The sequence below is a fragment of the Miniopterus schreibersii genome (assembly GCF_964146895.1).
Source record: "Miniopterus schreibersii genome assembly, chromosome: 6".
Classification (NCBI taxonomy): domain Eukaryota; kingdom Metazoa; phylum Chordata; class Mammalia; order Chiroptera; family Miniopteridae; genus Miniopterus; species Miniopterus schreibersii.
The window spans coordinates 21,707,060-21,723,542 of NC_138107.1; the positions used below are offsets into that span (position 1 = coordinate 21,707,060).

The 16,483-nt window shown below is 41.5% G+C and overlaps 1 protein-coding gene across 1 annotated transcript in view; it reads left to right on the top strand.

Annotated features, from left to right (window-relative positions):
- The window catches only part of LRRC1 (leucine rich repeat containing 1), a 120,748-nt gene that overhangs the window by 91,042 nt on the left and 13,223 nt on the right, over window positions 1-16,483 (top strand). Inside the window, exons 5-10 of the mRNA XM_081141174.1 lie at window positions 1,256-1,312; window positions 1,588-1,651; window positions 2,036-2,110; window positions 4,336-4,480; window positions 7,223-7,341; window positions 8,890-8,973. Coding sequence (XP_080997300.1) covers window positions 1,256-1,312; window positions 1,588-1,651; window positions 2,036-2,110; window positions 4,336-4,480; window positions 7,223-7,341; window positions 8,890-8,973 — 544 coding nt within the window. The remainder of the gene's footprint in view (window positions 1-1,255; window positions 1,313-1,587; window positions 1,652-2,035; window positions 2,111-4,335; window positions 4,481-7,222; window positions 7,342-8,889; window positions 8,974-16,483) is intronic.

Sequence of the window (16,483 nt, forward strand, 5' to 3'; positions counted from 1 at the left end):
TTAGCAGGGGTTTTTATTTTCCGAAAATAATACATTCTAAAGAGTTTTGTTTGCTCTTGCTTTAATTGTGAAAACTGTTCAGTTTCTAAAATTGGAGAAGGGGATGCAGAATTTGTGCATGTCATAGTATAGTTAAAATACATTTTCAAGCAAATGGCCGTTAAGTATGTAAATATATTACTCATGCAAATCAGGTTTACATTTTCCAGTGTTATGAAACCAGCTTTGTTGGCACCCATGACTCTGGCTTGTATGTTGGAAGGAGAATAGCGGATTACAGCAGATTAGAGTGTTGGGATAATGCCTGACTCCTGTGTACTGTGCCCTCACACATAAAAATTCTCCAAATCTAGACATTACTATGGTGATATTAGCAAAAGCTTGAGTTTTCAATTGGTAGAGAGCTTAGTACAGTGCCTAAGTACAGTGTTGGAGTAACAGACAAATCAGTCATCTCCTGAGTCAGTCTGTTGTGCTGACATCACTTGGATGTTGAGGTTGCTGGTGATGCAGAATTGCCACCCAGGAAATCAGTGTCTGGGGAGAACACCTGCCTCCTTTCACGGTGCTCCTAGCAGGCCTGGATTACACCCAAGAGGCAGGAGAATCTGCTGAAAAGAGTATCATTCTGGGGTTTAATAGAAGTAAAAGCAACAGTATTGTAGTTGCATTTACTGAGTCAGGCGTGTGTTCCAGGTGCCACAGGAGGTGTATTATTACATTATCCCTAATGCATTTAAATCACAGTTATTTCCATAGAGCTCCTGCCGCTTGCTCTGTGAGTTTATGATCTTTAGTAGAGAGCACTGTGGACTGAGATGCCCACTACTGTCAAACAGGGATGGTTTCTTGCTGATGTTTGGAAAAAGAGCTCTGAGTTCCATGAGATTACTGTTTTTATGGTAACAGCACATTTTTGACATTCTGAAGTCTAGGAGAACATATCCTCCTATCTTGGTCCCAGGAGTGGCTGTCTTTCAGTGATTACTAGTGAATTACTTGCACATATCAAATGAACAAGGCATTTGAATGAGGGTGCCTTATCATGATGAAACTACTCTTTTTCTTTTAAAATTAAAATTTGGGAGTTAGAGATGATTGTTGTTTTTAATGGGGTGGTGGTGATAGTTTTCCCCTGGGAAGTGATATACTGGTTTCATTAAGAGTTGCTCCTTATGGAGTGTGTATGGGGACGGGGGGAGTAGGAAGAATCTCAGGAATTTTTCTTACACTGTTTTCTTATGTTCATTTCTAGTCTTTATAACCTGGCTTCACTGGAACTGAGAGAGAATCTTCTCACATATCTTCCTGAGTGAGTCTCTGGGGAAAATAAGAGGGGATTTTGTTCCAAATGAATTACTTTAAGCATTAAAAAAAAAAATTACTGCATTATTTTGTCAAAAAGAGATTTTGTGCCTTACGGAAAGTTTGGGAGATGCCAGCCTTCTCTTAATGGTCCTTCCTGTACAGTATTAACAAAGTCCAAATGAATCTTATTTTTGGAAACTAGTTTTAAGTGAGGAATATCATTGCTCAGCATTTCTAAGTATTCACTAAGCTCTTTTTTTTTTTTTTTTTTTTAAATAGCTCTCTTACCCAGCTACGGAGACTACAAGAACTTGATTTAGGAAACAATGAAATATATAATTTGGTAAGTCCATATTGTAGAGTGATTTGAATTTAATTTTTTCCTTACCTAGAACACAAATTTTGAGGGAGATTTGTAGGGATGCTTATAAGCCAGTATTTCCATATATATAGTTGAACAACATGAAAGAAGGTGCTACAGTTCACACAGGTTAAGAATTGTGATTCAGGGGGATGGGGGGTCAGGACTAGAGATGATGAGCATAAGTGGAAATGACTGGCATTGTTGAAGAGTGTTGGGGTGCTTTTAGAAAGGGGGCTTAATATTGGAGAAATACCAGCAGACACCCTCTGTGATACTCAACCATTAACTGTTGAAATAGGATTCTTTCTTAATGGAAGACAATGTTAGGTTTTTGTTACCGTAACATTTTTTTTTTTGTTTTAGCCAGAATCAATCGGAGCTCTCTTACATTTAAAGGATCTCTGGTTGGACGGAAATCAGCTGTCAGAATTACCTCAGGTAAGTGGTAATTTCACATTTTGTTCCTCAAAACATTGTTCAGTAGCCACCACCACCCTCATGTCTTCCCTGCTTGTGCATGAGATTTTCTATGAAAGGAACCTTGAAAACCCAATACTTTGATTGGAAAGCACATTTGAAGAAATATATTAAGCATTTATCATGCTGTATTGCCAGAGAAAAACTGAAAGCCTCAACCCACTATTTCTAAAGATAGCAAATATATCCTTTATTTTGAGAAGTTTTAATCCTTGCTACCCATAGGACTTACTTCCAGCCCAGCAAATTTGTAAATTACCAGGGCTCCTGATTCTGATGGTATGCATTTCTGCCTCTCTATGTGATGCGCCTTTTTGGCATAATTTTGACCACATTTTGCCCTGTAATCGATGTAAAATCAATATTAAAAGTTTTAATTTCATAAATGAACATTCTCCTCTTTATTTTTTTTCCTCCATCTATTACTAAATTTTATTCTCTAGTGTGTAGTACAGCCAGTCTTTAAAGTCAGGATGTATTTCATGATGGTCCAGGTGCTTGCATTTGACAGTAACTGATGCTTTCTCTGCTCGGCAGTGAGAACCAGTGTGGCAGGCTGGCACTTCCGGTGGGAAATGCCCTGTCAGCACAGGGAAGTCTCAACACTAGAAAGAAGTACCAAAGTAAAAATGTAACTTTTGTAGTGATGGCACTGGAATTCCCATGACATCATTACAGCTAATGGAACTAGGACCCAATTTGAGTCATTTCTGAGGACTTAGGCTGCATTTGGGCAAAGGAAAGGACAGATCAGCAACTGGTGTGGGTGAGGGTTTGATTATTGCTCAGATTTCTCTAGAAAAATCTGAGTACTCCTGATTGAGAGAATTCTGGTTATTTTAGGAGTCCAAGGAGAGGGGAAAAATACCAGGAAGTTGTCAGGAAAGTAATAAAATATCAGCTATTAGACATGAGGAGGGGAGTGAGTATTTGTTTGTACAGATGTTCATAAATGATTATGTGCAAAATGCCACCTCCTAAACACAAAGAAATCAGAATACCAGTGATTGTGTTATTTAAACAGCTCATTTGCTTCTTTTGTATAAACTTCAGTTAAATCAGGACTAAACACATCAGATGGTCTCAAATAATCAGATTATTTTCACCTTCCTCGAGGACAGAAAGAAAAGGGTGCAACAACATCATTAAAAGGAATTAATGAAAAAGTAGAACAACTTCAGGGGTCTGGCATGAAATTAGTAGAAATGTAATCTGGTTTCCTATAGACAGGAATTGCAGAGGCGGGCCATAGGATGCATATTTGCTAGGTGATAAACTGGAAAGAATAGATTAGACCAAATTAAATACAGATTGAGGAATTTGAACTTATGTATACATCAGGGAGCCATTAGACTTTTTTTGAGTGGAAGAGTGGTCTGATTACATGACTAGAACTAGCTATGTTTCCAGGAGGGAAATGTGGAAGCCAGTTTGTAGAATGGACCAGGGTAGAGAGAGGCCCGGAGGCAGAGCTAACAGTCCAGTTAAGAGGGTAATGAGAGTGGGGATTTAATTGAGTGGCAATGGAATGGAAAAGTGGAAGCAGTTATGAGAGAAAATACGTGAATGAAAGGTAAGGTAACTCTTGACTGTTAGACTCATTCAGGTACTTGTCCACTCCTGGGTAGACTGTTTTCCTTAGAAGCAGTGTGCTTCTCTCTTCTCTTGACGGTAAGGGTGTCAGTGGGGCTCTATGCTCTAGTTTTTCTGGGAAGCAGCTGCACTGATGTTTGTTGTAACAAGTACTGCCTGTCATGGGAGATTAAAAAGTAGATGGTTTCTTAACAGAGAAACTCTCAGGGGCCCCCTGAAGTGTAAGATGGTTACTTAGTGATTGATTCCAAACTGGGAGAACTGGATTCCAGCCCCCCGTCCTAATCTGTGACCTTAAAGTCATTTGTTCTCTCTTGGTGCCAGTCTCTTCATCTGTTAGGTGAATGATCCCTTGCCTGCCTAAAGTTGGAGGACTTGACATCCCTCGAAGCTCCGTGTCTGTGATTCATGCAGCTTCCCGTTTTCATTGGAAGGGGGTCTGGAAATTTACTCCAGCCTTCACATCTAGATAAACACTGAAGAAACATCCTTAGGACTACTCTGGGATTTGATTGTAAAATATTGCTGTAACAAATCCCTCTGTGCTATGGCAGGTTTCAGCCTGAGTCTCTTTTTCTCTGTCACTGATGTAGGAAATAGGAAATCTGAAGAACCTGCTGTGCTTAGATGTCTCTGAAAACAGGTTGGAAAGACTTCCTGAAGAAATCAGTGGCCTGACTTCATTAACAGATTTAGTCATTTCCCAGAACTTATTAGAAGTGATTCCGGATGGCATTGGTACGTATTGGAAATAAATAAAGGTGCTGGCTGTTCGAGCGTTTGGAGAATCTTTCCGTTACCACATTCAGGGGCTTGGGGATGTGGGGGATGCTATTCCTTCAGTTTCCTTGTTGCTTTTTTTTTTTTCTTTTTAAGACGGAATGCAAAAATAATACAACTTAACTTTCTCTATATGCAAGTATTTCCTTCACCCTCGTAGCAATTATAGGTATTCTTATAATTGTTGACTCATATCTACTTCACGACATCTCAGTGATGTCAGTAGAGATTAGCCAAAATAGTAGAATGTGTTTCAGGCATATGAGCCATCACTAAGAAATTTCACATTGAGCGTTCTAAATAGTTTAGAAGAATGTAACTTTGGCCTTATTGCATAACCTGGCGAAGGGCTGTTAAAGGTGGCATGGTGTGCTGAAAATAATGCAGATTATTTTCTGATGCATTGAAAATAATCTTTTATGTTAACCATTCTATGCTATTTCCTTAAAAAAAAAAGTCTACATATTCCCTTTAGCATAAAGAAATTAATTCCAGTTTGAAAAGGTATACACAGACATGGACTGGCAGTGTCACCATAGTAAAGCTGCTGAGAAATTGTAAGAAGCTATATATATACATTTTTAATATATATTTATTGATTTCAGAGAGAAGAAAGGAGAGGGAGAGAGAGAGATAGAAACATCAATGATGAGAGAGTCATTGATCAAGCCCGCAACCAGGCATGTGCCCTGACTGGGAATCGAACCCCGATCCCCTGGATCCCAGGTCGACGCTCAACCGCTGAGCCACGCCTGGCCGGGCAAAGAAGCTATATTTAACCATGTAGTTGTCATAGGATTACTGTCTTTGACCTTCATTTAACTTTTATTCAGCCCGGGCGGGCGTGGCTCAGCAGTTGAGCGTCGACCTGGGATCCAGGGGATCGGGGTTCGATTCCCAGTCAGGGCACATGCCCGGTTGCGGGCTTGATCAATGACTCTCTCATCATTGATGTTTCTATCTCTCTCTCTCCCTCTCCTTTCTTCTCTCTGAAATCAATAAAGATATATTAAAATACCCATCCTATTTAACTTTTATTCAAAACATCAAAGGAAGTTTTCTGAAAGAATTTCAGTAGTTGGAGAAGCTGTATAGCAGTGGACCACTTCCTCCCTGATTGTTCAGAATGAAGGTGGTAACAGTAACAGCAGCTCAGCTGCAATGTAGACATTGCCTTTTGGGGATTTTGACCAGAGGTAGAAATGTTCACTGAGGATCACATATGGCGTTGCAAAGCAGTTATAGTAACCGGAGATGTTTTAGTGCCTGTAACAGGAAGATATCGGAGGCACGAGATGTCTGGCTTCAAGCATTTGAAAGGATGTTGTGGCAGAGGAGTAGATTTATTACATCTTTCAGTTCAAACAGTGAAATGCAAGGACTGTGAATCTCAACTTGATTTAAGAAAGAGCTTTAAAAGAAATATTTGTTACAAGTTAGTTTGGGTTGCTTAGTGAAGAAATGAGCACCTTGTCACTGGACGTATTCCAGGGGAGCCTGCAAGACCACCAACTGTTAGGGAGACTCCTCTGTTAGGGTGAGATGTCCGGGGTGCAATTCATTGTCCCCTGGAGAGAACACTAATGTGTCTCCTGATAGGACAGGTGGAAACCCTCTGGGGACAGCGGTAGTAGATGACTGATTATGCGAAATAAAGAGTTCTAGAAGGTTAGTTCTGCTTTGCCCTGTAGGCCACACAAGGCAAATTAATCTTCTCGGCATTTCCCATTCTCCAGCTTTATGTCTCTTTAGCTAGGGGCTGCTTTCTGGTTTTCCTGGGGAAGGTGTTAATCGTGTCAGCCACTCTTAGTAGAGGACCTCTGTGCTGTAGGCTCAGCCCCCTGAGCTGTAGTTGAAAATGGAAATCTAAATGATGGAGGATTTTCTTCACTCAGTGGGGACTCTGAGGAAGCTGCAGACAGGTTTTCCTTCCTTTGATTTGTGATCTCACCCCATGAAGGCACCACCAGGAAGTGCACCTTCCTGCCCCAAGTGAAATGGGCTTCGTCCTTCATGAGACTTTTCAAAGATTGCCATCTCATTCTGCACGTATAGAAATACTTCAGCACAGGGATCTTCACCAAGGCGTTTTCGTTCGTACACAATAGAATAAACTGCACTTCATTGTTTCTCGTCTTCAGTAGGAGTACTCTTGAAGTGAGATAAAAGTCTGTCTCCTGTTTTTAAAGATCCAGTAAGAGTCAGCTGTTTTTTTTTCTTTACATTTTCTGGCTTCGATATGATATTTTTAGGTAGCGATTTTTTTTTTATTTTTTAAATATATCTTTATTGACTTCAGAGAGAGCGAAGGCAAGGGAGAGAGAGAGATAGAAACATCAATGATGAGAGTCATTGATCGAGCCCGCAACCCGGGCATGTGCCCTGACCGGGAATTGAACCCTGATCTCCTGGATCCTAGGTCGACGCTCAACCGCTGAGCCATGCCCTGCCGGGCAGGTAGCAACTTTTTAAATGATCTGCTTCTCATTGCTGACTGTTTTTGATGTTCTGAGCACATTATTCTAACTCCCAGCCTTTAGTGATCTAAATGAGAAGAATGTAGTTTCATAGCTTGAAGAGCTGGGTGAGGAAAACATGAATAACTATTTAAAACAAGAAAGAACAGCAGATAGGAAATAAGTACCAAGTGATGATTAGGAAAACAGTTGTAACTAATGAGTTTAAATAATGCTCTTACAGGAAAACTGAAGAAACTATCCATCTTGAAGGTGGATCAGAACAGACTAACACAGTTGCCGGAAACAATCGGGGACTGCGAGAGCCTCACTGAATTGGTTCTTACAGAGAACCGACTCCTGGTGAGTGCGGCCTGCGCGGCCGAATGCGTATTTATAGTGTGGTTTATCTGTTATAAAGACTTATTAGGGTAGACTCTACTTATTTGTCATTTGGGCGGACTAAATGGAAATTTCCTTATGTTACATCCAAAAAAGGGACTCGCGAAGCAAATACCTGCCCCCGAGAGGATTGGTGTTTAACCCGCGTAAGTGAAGAGAGTGGTGTTTCAGCTCCCCCGTCCGATTGTGAGCCACTGTGGTGCTCACCGTACAGGGACTGAACTGACACCGGGTGGGTCACCATTGAGGGGTGGGGATCAGCCATTGTCGACGGATGTGCTGATGATGCCTCTGCCATGGCGTCCAGCGACCTCCAGAGGAAGCAGCTCTCTCCGGGCTCTTTAGCAAGTGGAAGAGCGGGAGAGAAGGGGGAGACGTGGTGGTGGGCCAGGGAGAGCCTCGGTGGGACTGGGGGAGGAATGCTTTCTTGTGGGGAGCGAGAGAGTGGTACCCGCTGGGCTTTGATCTGTGATCTCGCCCCATCCTAGAACTTACGGGTGGAGGCCACTGTAGGTGTCCAGCGCTTGGACCAAGCCTCCCGTCCCACCTGGGCCAAAGGCCTTGGCGTGCGCCACCTGCAGGGGCAGGTCAGCAGGGTGGCAGCAGGTCTCCGTTGCCTCCTCACTTCCTGCTGCCCCCTCTGCCTTCGCCAGCCCACTGTCGATCGCTTCTTCATCTTCTCTTGCTCCTTTCCAGTGGTCCCGTAGCTGCTATTTTTCCTGTCTTCCTCTCTTTGCTGTCTTCATTATGTCGCTTAATTTTTTACCCTACTTTTCCTTCTCCTTGTTCCTCTTTTTCTCCTTTTTTTCTTTCTTTATAAAAGAGTAAGTAATGCTCTTTAGGTGAAAAGAGCAGAAAAAGACAGAGTTGACCAAAGACACAGAATCCGTGGGGCACGTGGCAGCGTCTCTCCTCAGGCAGCCAGAGCAGACTCCTCGGGCTGGCGCAGGGAAGTGACCAAACCTTCCTGCCCTAGGTTGTGGTTTTAGGCTTACAAATAGTAATCATAACAATTTAAAAAATGACATTCACCCTCAGACTCCGTGAGAGTGTTGAAGGCCCCCGTGTGGGCCCTGGCCTTGTTCCCGCAGGACCCTGTGCTCCACACGGCAGCCCACGCAGCCCTCTTTTCCCCTGGGTCACAGCACCCTGCTCAGCACTCAGAGCCCCTGCCCCAACGCTGTGACTTCTGCAGTCGGCCAAACAGTCACATCAGTGTGGTTCTCAGAGACGTAACCAGGGAAGGGGTGAATCTTGAAGATAATTAAATTCTCACTTGAGTTGAAGAGCCTTCATTACCTCTTTACTAGGTGTTTACCTGTTCCAAACAAAAATGCAGAATATTTAAATTCCACATCCCCCAAGTGAAATTCACAAATATCCTATATTCAGTAAAAACTATTACTTCTGTTACTGGATAAGATTATATTCTTCTTGTCTTTGAAAAGATCTGTTGTACTGTGCCATGTCAAAAATATGTGTTGAGTTAATAAAATTTTTTTTTAACAGACCTTACCTAAGAGCATTGGAAAACTTAAGAAGTTGAGCAACTTGAATGCTGACAGAAATAAATTAGTGTCTTTACCAAAAGAGGTATGTGCTTTTTTAAAAAATAGTAAAATAATAATTATAAAGAAATAATAACACAGAAGGGACCGGAAATGTCAAATACTTTTAAAAGACTCACGTAGTGCTTTTTAAAGTCATGAACTCTCATCTGTGAGTATAAGATGGTTGGAGGACTCAGATCAAAGAGTGATCATCAGTGACATTGAAGAGAGTAGGTGGGAGAGAGAGATTGACATTTTGGGCTTGGCCTACAGAGAATAGTGCCACCATCGACAGAGATGGGTGATTTGGGAGTTTGGCAGAGGAAGTGGACGACTTTGGGTTTGATTGAATTTAATGTAAAATTGAACTGCCCCTTAAGCCATTGAAATTATAAAAATGGGTCTTGATACATCCCTGTTCCTGGGCAGAGACTGACCCTGGGCAGGGTTCATGCCAGAGGAGTGAATGAGCTCTTCACCAAACCATCTGTGTCATAGAGGAAGGCAAGTGGGGAGCTGCAATCAGATTTTTAGGATTTTTCCTTGTCAGTGTTTCAAGCAGGAGAAAAGAGGCAGTCGCTGTCCATTGTGGAGAGGAGCTCTGTGGACTTAGAGGCAGTTAGATTCTGGCAGGGAGGTGAAAATGCCGAGAATGAGAAGGAAGCCCGTAGCATATCAAACATGGAGACGTCTCGTGTGTTGTTTAAAAAGAAGGCTCACAATCTACCAGGAACTAGGGGAACTTGATTGGAGATGGGTAGTGTTGAGCTTGATTTTTTTATTAACAACATTGCCTAAAACTGAGCTTAAGCCACCGGTTTTCCCTTCATCAAATGTTGGTGAGTCACTTCCCTTCCTGAGGGCCTCATATAACAAGGTGTGGGATTGTGTGATACGATCACCGGCCAGGTGCAGTTTCTGTTTCTCTGTTTTGACAGTTTCCAACATCTGTCTTGGAATAATTTCAAAGCTGCCATCTAACCAGCCATAACTTGAGGGCTTCTCATTTTCCGGGGGTGCTTCTCAGGGTGCCTGAACTTGGCCTGATTTCTTCCTTCCTTTCCTCATCTCGGTGCTCTGCCCTCCATGTCCCAGGCTGCTCCCTGGGTTAGACGGCACCCCTGAATGGATGCACGAGGATGTTAATTATAAACATGACCATACTCTGACACATCCTCAGTCTGAACACGGGCATCTAAATAAAACTGTTTCCAGCTGCTTTAAGTCTACATCTCAGCCTAACTGGGACACAAGAGATTCTGCTAATAAAAACATTTGTTTCCAGTCTCTAAGTGATAAACCAAAACACAGAGCTGAACATTATTCTGCACATTAATTTTACTCTTGTGGAATAGCACATGTAGATGTGTAATAGATTAGACACATAAACACATGCACTGAGAAGTAGAAAAGATTTACAACTTTTCCTCTCAGTGCCACGTGCTAGACTAGGCACTTTCATGTGTTAACTCACTGAATCCTCACAACAGCTTTGAAGGTCATGGGATTTCCTTATTTCACAGATGAGGAAACTGACGCCAACAAAGATCTTTCCGTACTAGGGCTTAGGTAGCTAGGGGTGCGTAGAACTGGCTGCAAAGATGTGTCTCCCGACAGCCAGCTCATGGCTCTTTCACTGGCGGGTAACAGCTTGGCCACTCAGCTAACACTGATTCAGCCCAGCCTTTTCATCTGTGTGACCCTGAGATGTGGCAGGACCTTAATTTGATAAAGAAAGGTCAACTTTTCTTTAGTTTGGACATTTTAGAAAATTAATGCATTTTAGAAATATTTCAAGGTAATGCTGAAGAGAGCACTTTTAAGTATCATGTTAATCCCCAATCTCACCTCCAGCCCCCAACTTCCCACTCCCTCTCTTTTGATTCTCTCTTTCAAAGGAACACATTCTAGACAGAGCTTTAGAATTTTATTTTTGTAAGACTATCGGCATCCTTTTAACCTCAGTCCTCTGTTCACTTTAAGAGAATGAAACTTGTACTACGTGTTTCCTTTTAGAGGGTTATGCCTAGTGCCTGCTGTGTGTCTGCATAAATTTACTAGAAACAGCTTTTCATGATTTGAAAAGTGAAAGTATTTCTAGCTTCAAAGCATTTTATTAAGCTATCACGTTTTATCTACTTTCTCAGAAATCATTATTGGTTTTCTGGCATCTGGAGTGTGATGCAGGAATGAAGTCTATGCCTATTCCTTCAGCCGCCAGATACAGCAGAGAATGTTTCGGCTTTTAGGAGCTGGATCTTTTCTAGCACACCTTCGCTGCTGCTCACACACTCAGCTCCCAGAGTCGGAGGCGCACTGAGCATGTGTCTCCAATTCTGCTGCGGGTCACAGCTTGGTAACCAGCAGAAGTGGTTGAGTGCTTGCCCCTGACCATTGGGGCTGAGCAGCCAAGCCACTGAGGGCCTCCTGACCTCAAATTGCGTCATGTTGGTCTGGGCTGCACATCATGCCATGAGTCTTTGTGCATCCGTGTGCTAGGCCCTGTGGCCCTGTGTGCGAGTGTGCATGTGGCAGGGTGATGGTGGGGCTTACGCCCAGCGACCATGTATGTGTACTCACTCTGTCTCCAAACTTGATGCCGTTTTATCAACTCCTTCACTTTCCTGATTGGATTCTTTTCTTTCAAAACTTTGTTACTTTCTTTTGAACAATTAAGTTGCCTGCATGACATATCTAAACAGAAATGCTGACCACTTCAGTTTATATGCCCCAAATCCTTAGTTGTATTAACTGCCATTGGTCTGCTGTGCTTTGTAGTTCTTCCTAGGTTTTGTCTTTTTTTAAAAAATTTGATTGTTTTGTTTATTGTCGGTTTTATAGCACAGCTTCTTAGCCTATAGCAGCATTTATTTGCTTTTTTTTTTTTCCCAAATGGTTGAGGGGGAAATATTTGTACTGTGTGGATCACAATAATAGATTGTGTTTTGTGGTGTTATTTGTAGTAAACATTTGCAAATCAATGAATGTCTCTTGTTTTCTTAATTGTTAGCTGCTTGGAAATTTAGAAAAGTCAGGTAAACTTGTTATCTTGTAAGTATTGTTCAGACCACAGTTGCATCTCTCCCTTCCATTTGCTTCATACCTGCATGAATATTCAAGTCTGCTCACTGCTCTGTGTGTACTTCATTGTAAACGATTGGACGTTTTCCCCTGAAACTCAGTTTTTTTTAATAACTGCATGGCCTGGAACCTTATTTGTTATGTCAGATTTGTTCAGATTATTTTCTCTGGAGAGAATGCTTCTCAGTGAATTACATTTTAAGTTGTTCAGAAACTCTCCAAGGCATAACTTGGCAGCTGTCTGTCTTCACTAAAGCCCAGTTTGTTGGCACCATTCCATCTCCAGTGGGAAGGCTGGATTGGCTTTGTTTGCTACATGTGGCATGCTTCTGATTTTTCAAGCAACTTATTTGTATCTTTTGTTTCTCATCCTGTTGCTTAAGTATGTATGCTTCTGGGAAAAGGAGGTTCCCTAAAACTCTCATACTTTTGGTAGAGGGAAGAATGAAAGAGAAGAGACTGTGTTGTTGTATGATTTGTGGATAGGCAGGGAGTTGGCAGTATGTGTGTGATCATGGGCATGATGAAAGACAGCCAGTAACTTCATAATATTCCCCAAACAAATCTTAACTTTAAATAGCCTGGACCATAAAGAGTTTCTGGCTGGAAGAAATTGATATTTCCAAGTTTAGACCCCAGTCTTTTCCTGTATTAAGTTAAAATAGTAGTGACCCTAAATACATCACACCTGTCCAGTCAAATGAGGCAGGTAGGATTTGCAGATCATTTATCAAAGCTTTCTTTATCAGGCAATCTGTCAACATTAATTATCCATAAATATTATGGTGATATTCAGAAATGTCTGTGGTAGTCAAGTATTCATTTTGTAGATAGCTTTCTTCCTTCTTATTGTTACAATTTACAATTATTTTAGTGAATAATTTAGAATATTCCCATCATATTCGAAATGATTTATTGATGAATGAAAGGTAATATAAAACCTAAAAGACTAGAATAAAATATAGTTGACCATTGGATTTCAAGATGGAGAAAGCACTCCTAAAACTTGAAAAAGGAAATAAGTCACAAACAGTTGATGGATTTTTCTATATAAAAATTAGGTTTCTGATCTTTAAGAAGGTACTGACAGCCTGGAGGCAGGGGGATGTTTACAGCATTACAAATGAATGAGGTCTCTCCTACTCTATTAGAAATTCTTTCATATCATTGAGAAAAAGATCTTCCCACTATAAACAAGTGGACAAAAATGAGAGCAAAGAGCCCTCTCCCTCACAAGAATCAGTAAGTGATTCATAGAAGAAAAAATAGAAATGGCTATAAATGTGAAAAAATTTTAGCGTCATCAGTATTCACAGAAATGTTAATGCATTTTCACCTATCAGATTTTCAAGGTTAAAAAAATGATCATGATACCAAATTTTGGCAAGGCTACAGGAAAGTGCATGTTATCTAGGAAGTATAAATTATTATGGTTTCTCTAGTGGGGAATGTGATATTATTAAAAACTTGAAAAGTGTACATACCCTTTGATTCTGCAATTGCACTTCTAGGACTTTTATCCTAGGAAAACAATGATGGATATACACAAAGAATGATGCACAATAATATTTCTCACAGTACATGTAAGAGTAGCTGACATGTTGCAGGCACCATGCCCAGCATGTACAGGGGCAGCTAACATGTGCCAGGCACCATGCTGAGCATGTACAGGGGCAGCTGACATGTTGTAGGCACCATGCCAAGCATGTACAGGGGCAGCTAACATGTGCCAGGCACCATGCTGAGCATGTACAGGGGCAACTGACATGTTGCAGGCACCATGCCGAGCATGTACAGGGGCAACTAACGTGCCAGGCACTGTCAGCTTTCATGCCTATTCTTGTCTTATTTTCATAACAGTTCTTTGAGGCGTAGGTAAATCTTTATCAATATCGGACAAGTTGTGAAACAGAGGGGTTAACTAATTTGCCCAAGATCATACAACAAGAATTGGAAGCACTAACTAGCAGTGTCTAATATCGGCGATTTGTTAAGTAATCTGAGGTATATTTGTAGAATGAGATAATTGTGTCGTCAATAAAAATCTTTTTAGAAATATAATGACATGAGCAACCATTCTTGATGTCATATGGAAACAAAGGTGCTGAAGGTCATAGTGTTGGTCCTGATTTTGTTGAAGTGTATGTGTATAATCAAGTGCATGGCAATAATACTGACGGATTGTACCTCAAATTGTTAAATACTGATTATCCCTTTGTGGTAGGATCTGACTTCAGTTGTTTTCTCATTGTTGGTGTATGCATGTGTGTGTGTGTGTGTGTGTAAGGTTTTTATTTTTCAGTCAGCATAAGTTACTTTCTTATGGTTAGGAAAGAACCCCATAGCTATTAGTGGATATATTTGGGACAATTCAGAGTCCCAACGCGGTTTCCAAAATATTTATGAAGTAGGGGACACTTGAGTTATATGCCACAGATGATGATAGAAAAGGCAAAAAAATAGTCTTTGGTTTCTAAAATTACACATCATAATATTTCTGTTCAAATTGTATTTTGACCAGATTTTGCGTATTGTACATTTTCCTTTTTGCCAATGAAATGTGGGTTCAGTTCTGTTACAAATAATATCGAAAGGAAGTTACTGAAGGGAATGAAAGCTCCTTTGTACTTAAGCCAGGCGTTCACAAAGTGGGATATGGGCAGACAAAGGTAGGCTTTCTGTTGGAATCACTGAAACTGTCTGATTATCTTCTCTAGAGTAATGTAACCTGCAGGCAATTAATACTCAGTGAAAGCTGACCTGCCTAAAGGTTTGCTTAATGGCCTGCAGGTCCCATCTCCTTGAGATGGATTAGATCAGTGACAGACAGGTAAGGACAGTATCAGTTTGACTCGACACAAAACAGCTAAACTAGGATTCTCAGTTATATTCTATGATTCTCAGAGGATCCAAGTCCAACCCCTTGGATTCTGGGAAGGTGCTATTATGTGGTTTAAGGGAGGTTTAAAAATACCAGCTTCCTACATGACTGGTAATAAGTTATTTCAGCAGTGACTCTGCGTCCCAGAATTTCTAAGTGATATAGGCGTGTCATCCCGATGGCCACTTTAAGGAACCTGTAAACTCTGCTTCCTGAACGCCAAAGAGAAAGCAAAAATGCGTATGCATGATATGTATAATGTCCTACTGAACTCATGCCAACTCTTCACTAGTATTGACACAAAATGTCATTGTGATATATTGTCAGGGAGATGGTTTTTTAAGAAGTTCAGGGGGGTTCAGGGAAGAGCTCACCAGCATCAGCACAGTTCCAGCCAACGTAGTAGGCACTCAAGTAAGTGGTGATTGAACTTTTCCTTTGGATATGGAATTTTCACTTTGAAAAACAATAGCTACCACATTTCTTTGGCGGCAGCAGTAGACAGGTTCTGTGATAGGTGCTAAATTATATTTGCGGTTTCATTTAATTTAATCCTTATTGTTACTTTTGGTTAAAGTAGTATATTCAAACCCACAATACACGATGAAGCCTGAATTCTCACCCAGGTCTGTGTGATCTCAAAGCATGAGCTCCCTCCAGTGCACTGCATTCCTGTGCTGTCTATAAAGGACTGTGTCTTTTAGTTATGGTTTTGACTGCTTAGTAACCTTTCCTAAAAGCCAGAGGTTCGCGCCATCCCTTCCTGGCTGGTTTGGAAAAAAGGCTCTGTTTTCGTGAGTGTTTGCCCGGGACAGCGTGTGCCCTTGGCGAATGATGAAAGCCTCCCTAGCATTCTGCAACCACACTCTGCTCTTTGTTGGCATTGTTTTCCAAAAACCACAGACAATAGAGATCAGGAGGTCGCCTGCCTTACCCACTAAGAGTGCCTAGGAGGTTCTTGAATACAATTGCTTTCCACCCTTTGACATCTCTAATGTGTGTGAGATTAGAGAGGGAGAGGAAAAAGAAAAAAAAAGAGACTATAAACAGTAGACAGCTCACATCCTCCATTGGGAACTCACCTTCCCCCCAAATGTTTAAACAGTGTTCACTTGTCCAGAATTTGTATTGCTCCTACAACTTTTAGAGCCCTCTCTGATCAGTTAATTAGTTAATTAATTTAATTAACTTTTTTGCATATATAGTATATGTCCATGATACAAGTTGAAAGTGTTCACAAGGTATAGTAGCAGGGCCTCTAAAACAGTGTGCTGCAGGTGGCTGGGACAGTGCACAGCTCCATGACAAAGTGCCACAAATCACAATCTAGTCTTGTTTCTATACACCCTCCAGGAACTTCCTGTCCCGTCAGGATGGTCATGAATGAGAAGAACTGATGTTATCTGCTTTGCTTTGCTTTGCCTCCCTGGAGGATGATGGTAGGGCTGAGGGGTGTCAGCCTCAGCCATGTGCTCATCTGCAAGGCCTCCCTTATGGCTCATAGTCCCCCTACTGAGCCCCGACCCTAGTGCAGATGCCCCTCCACATGAAGTGGGGTTGGGGGAAGTCCCCTCCGTGAGCACCTTGAGTG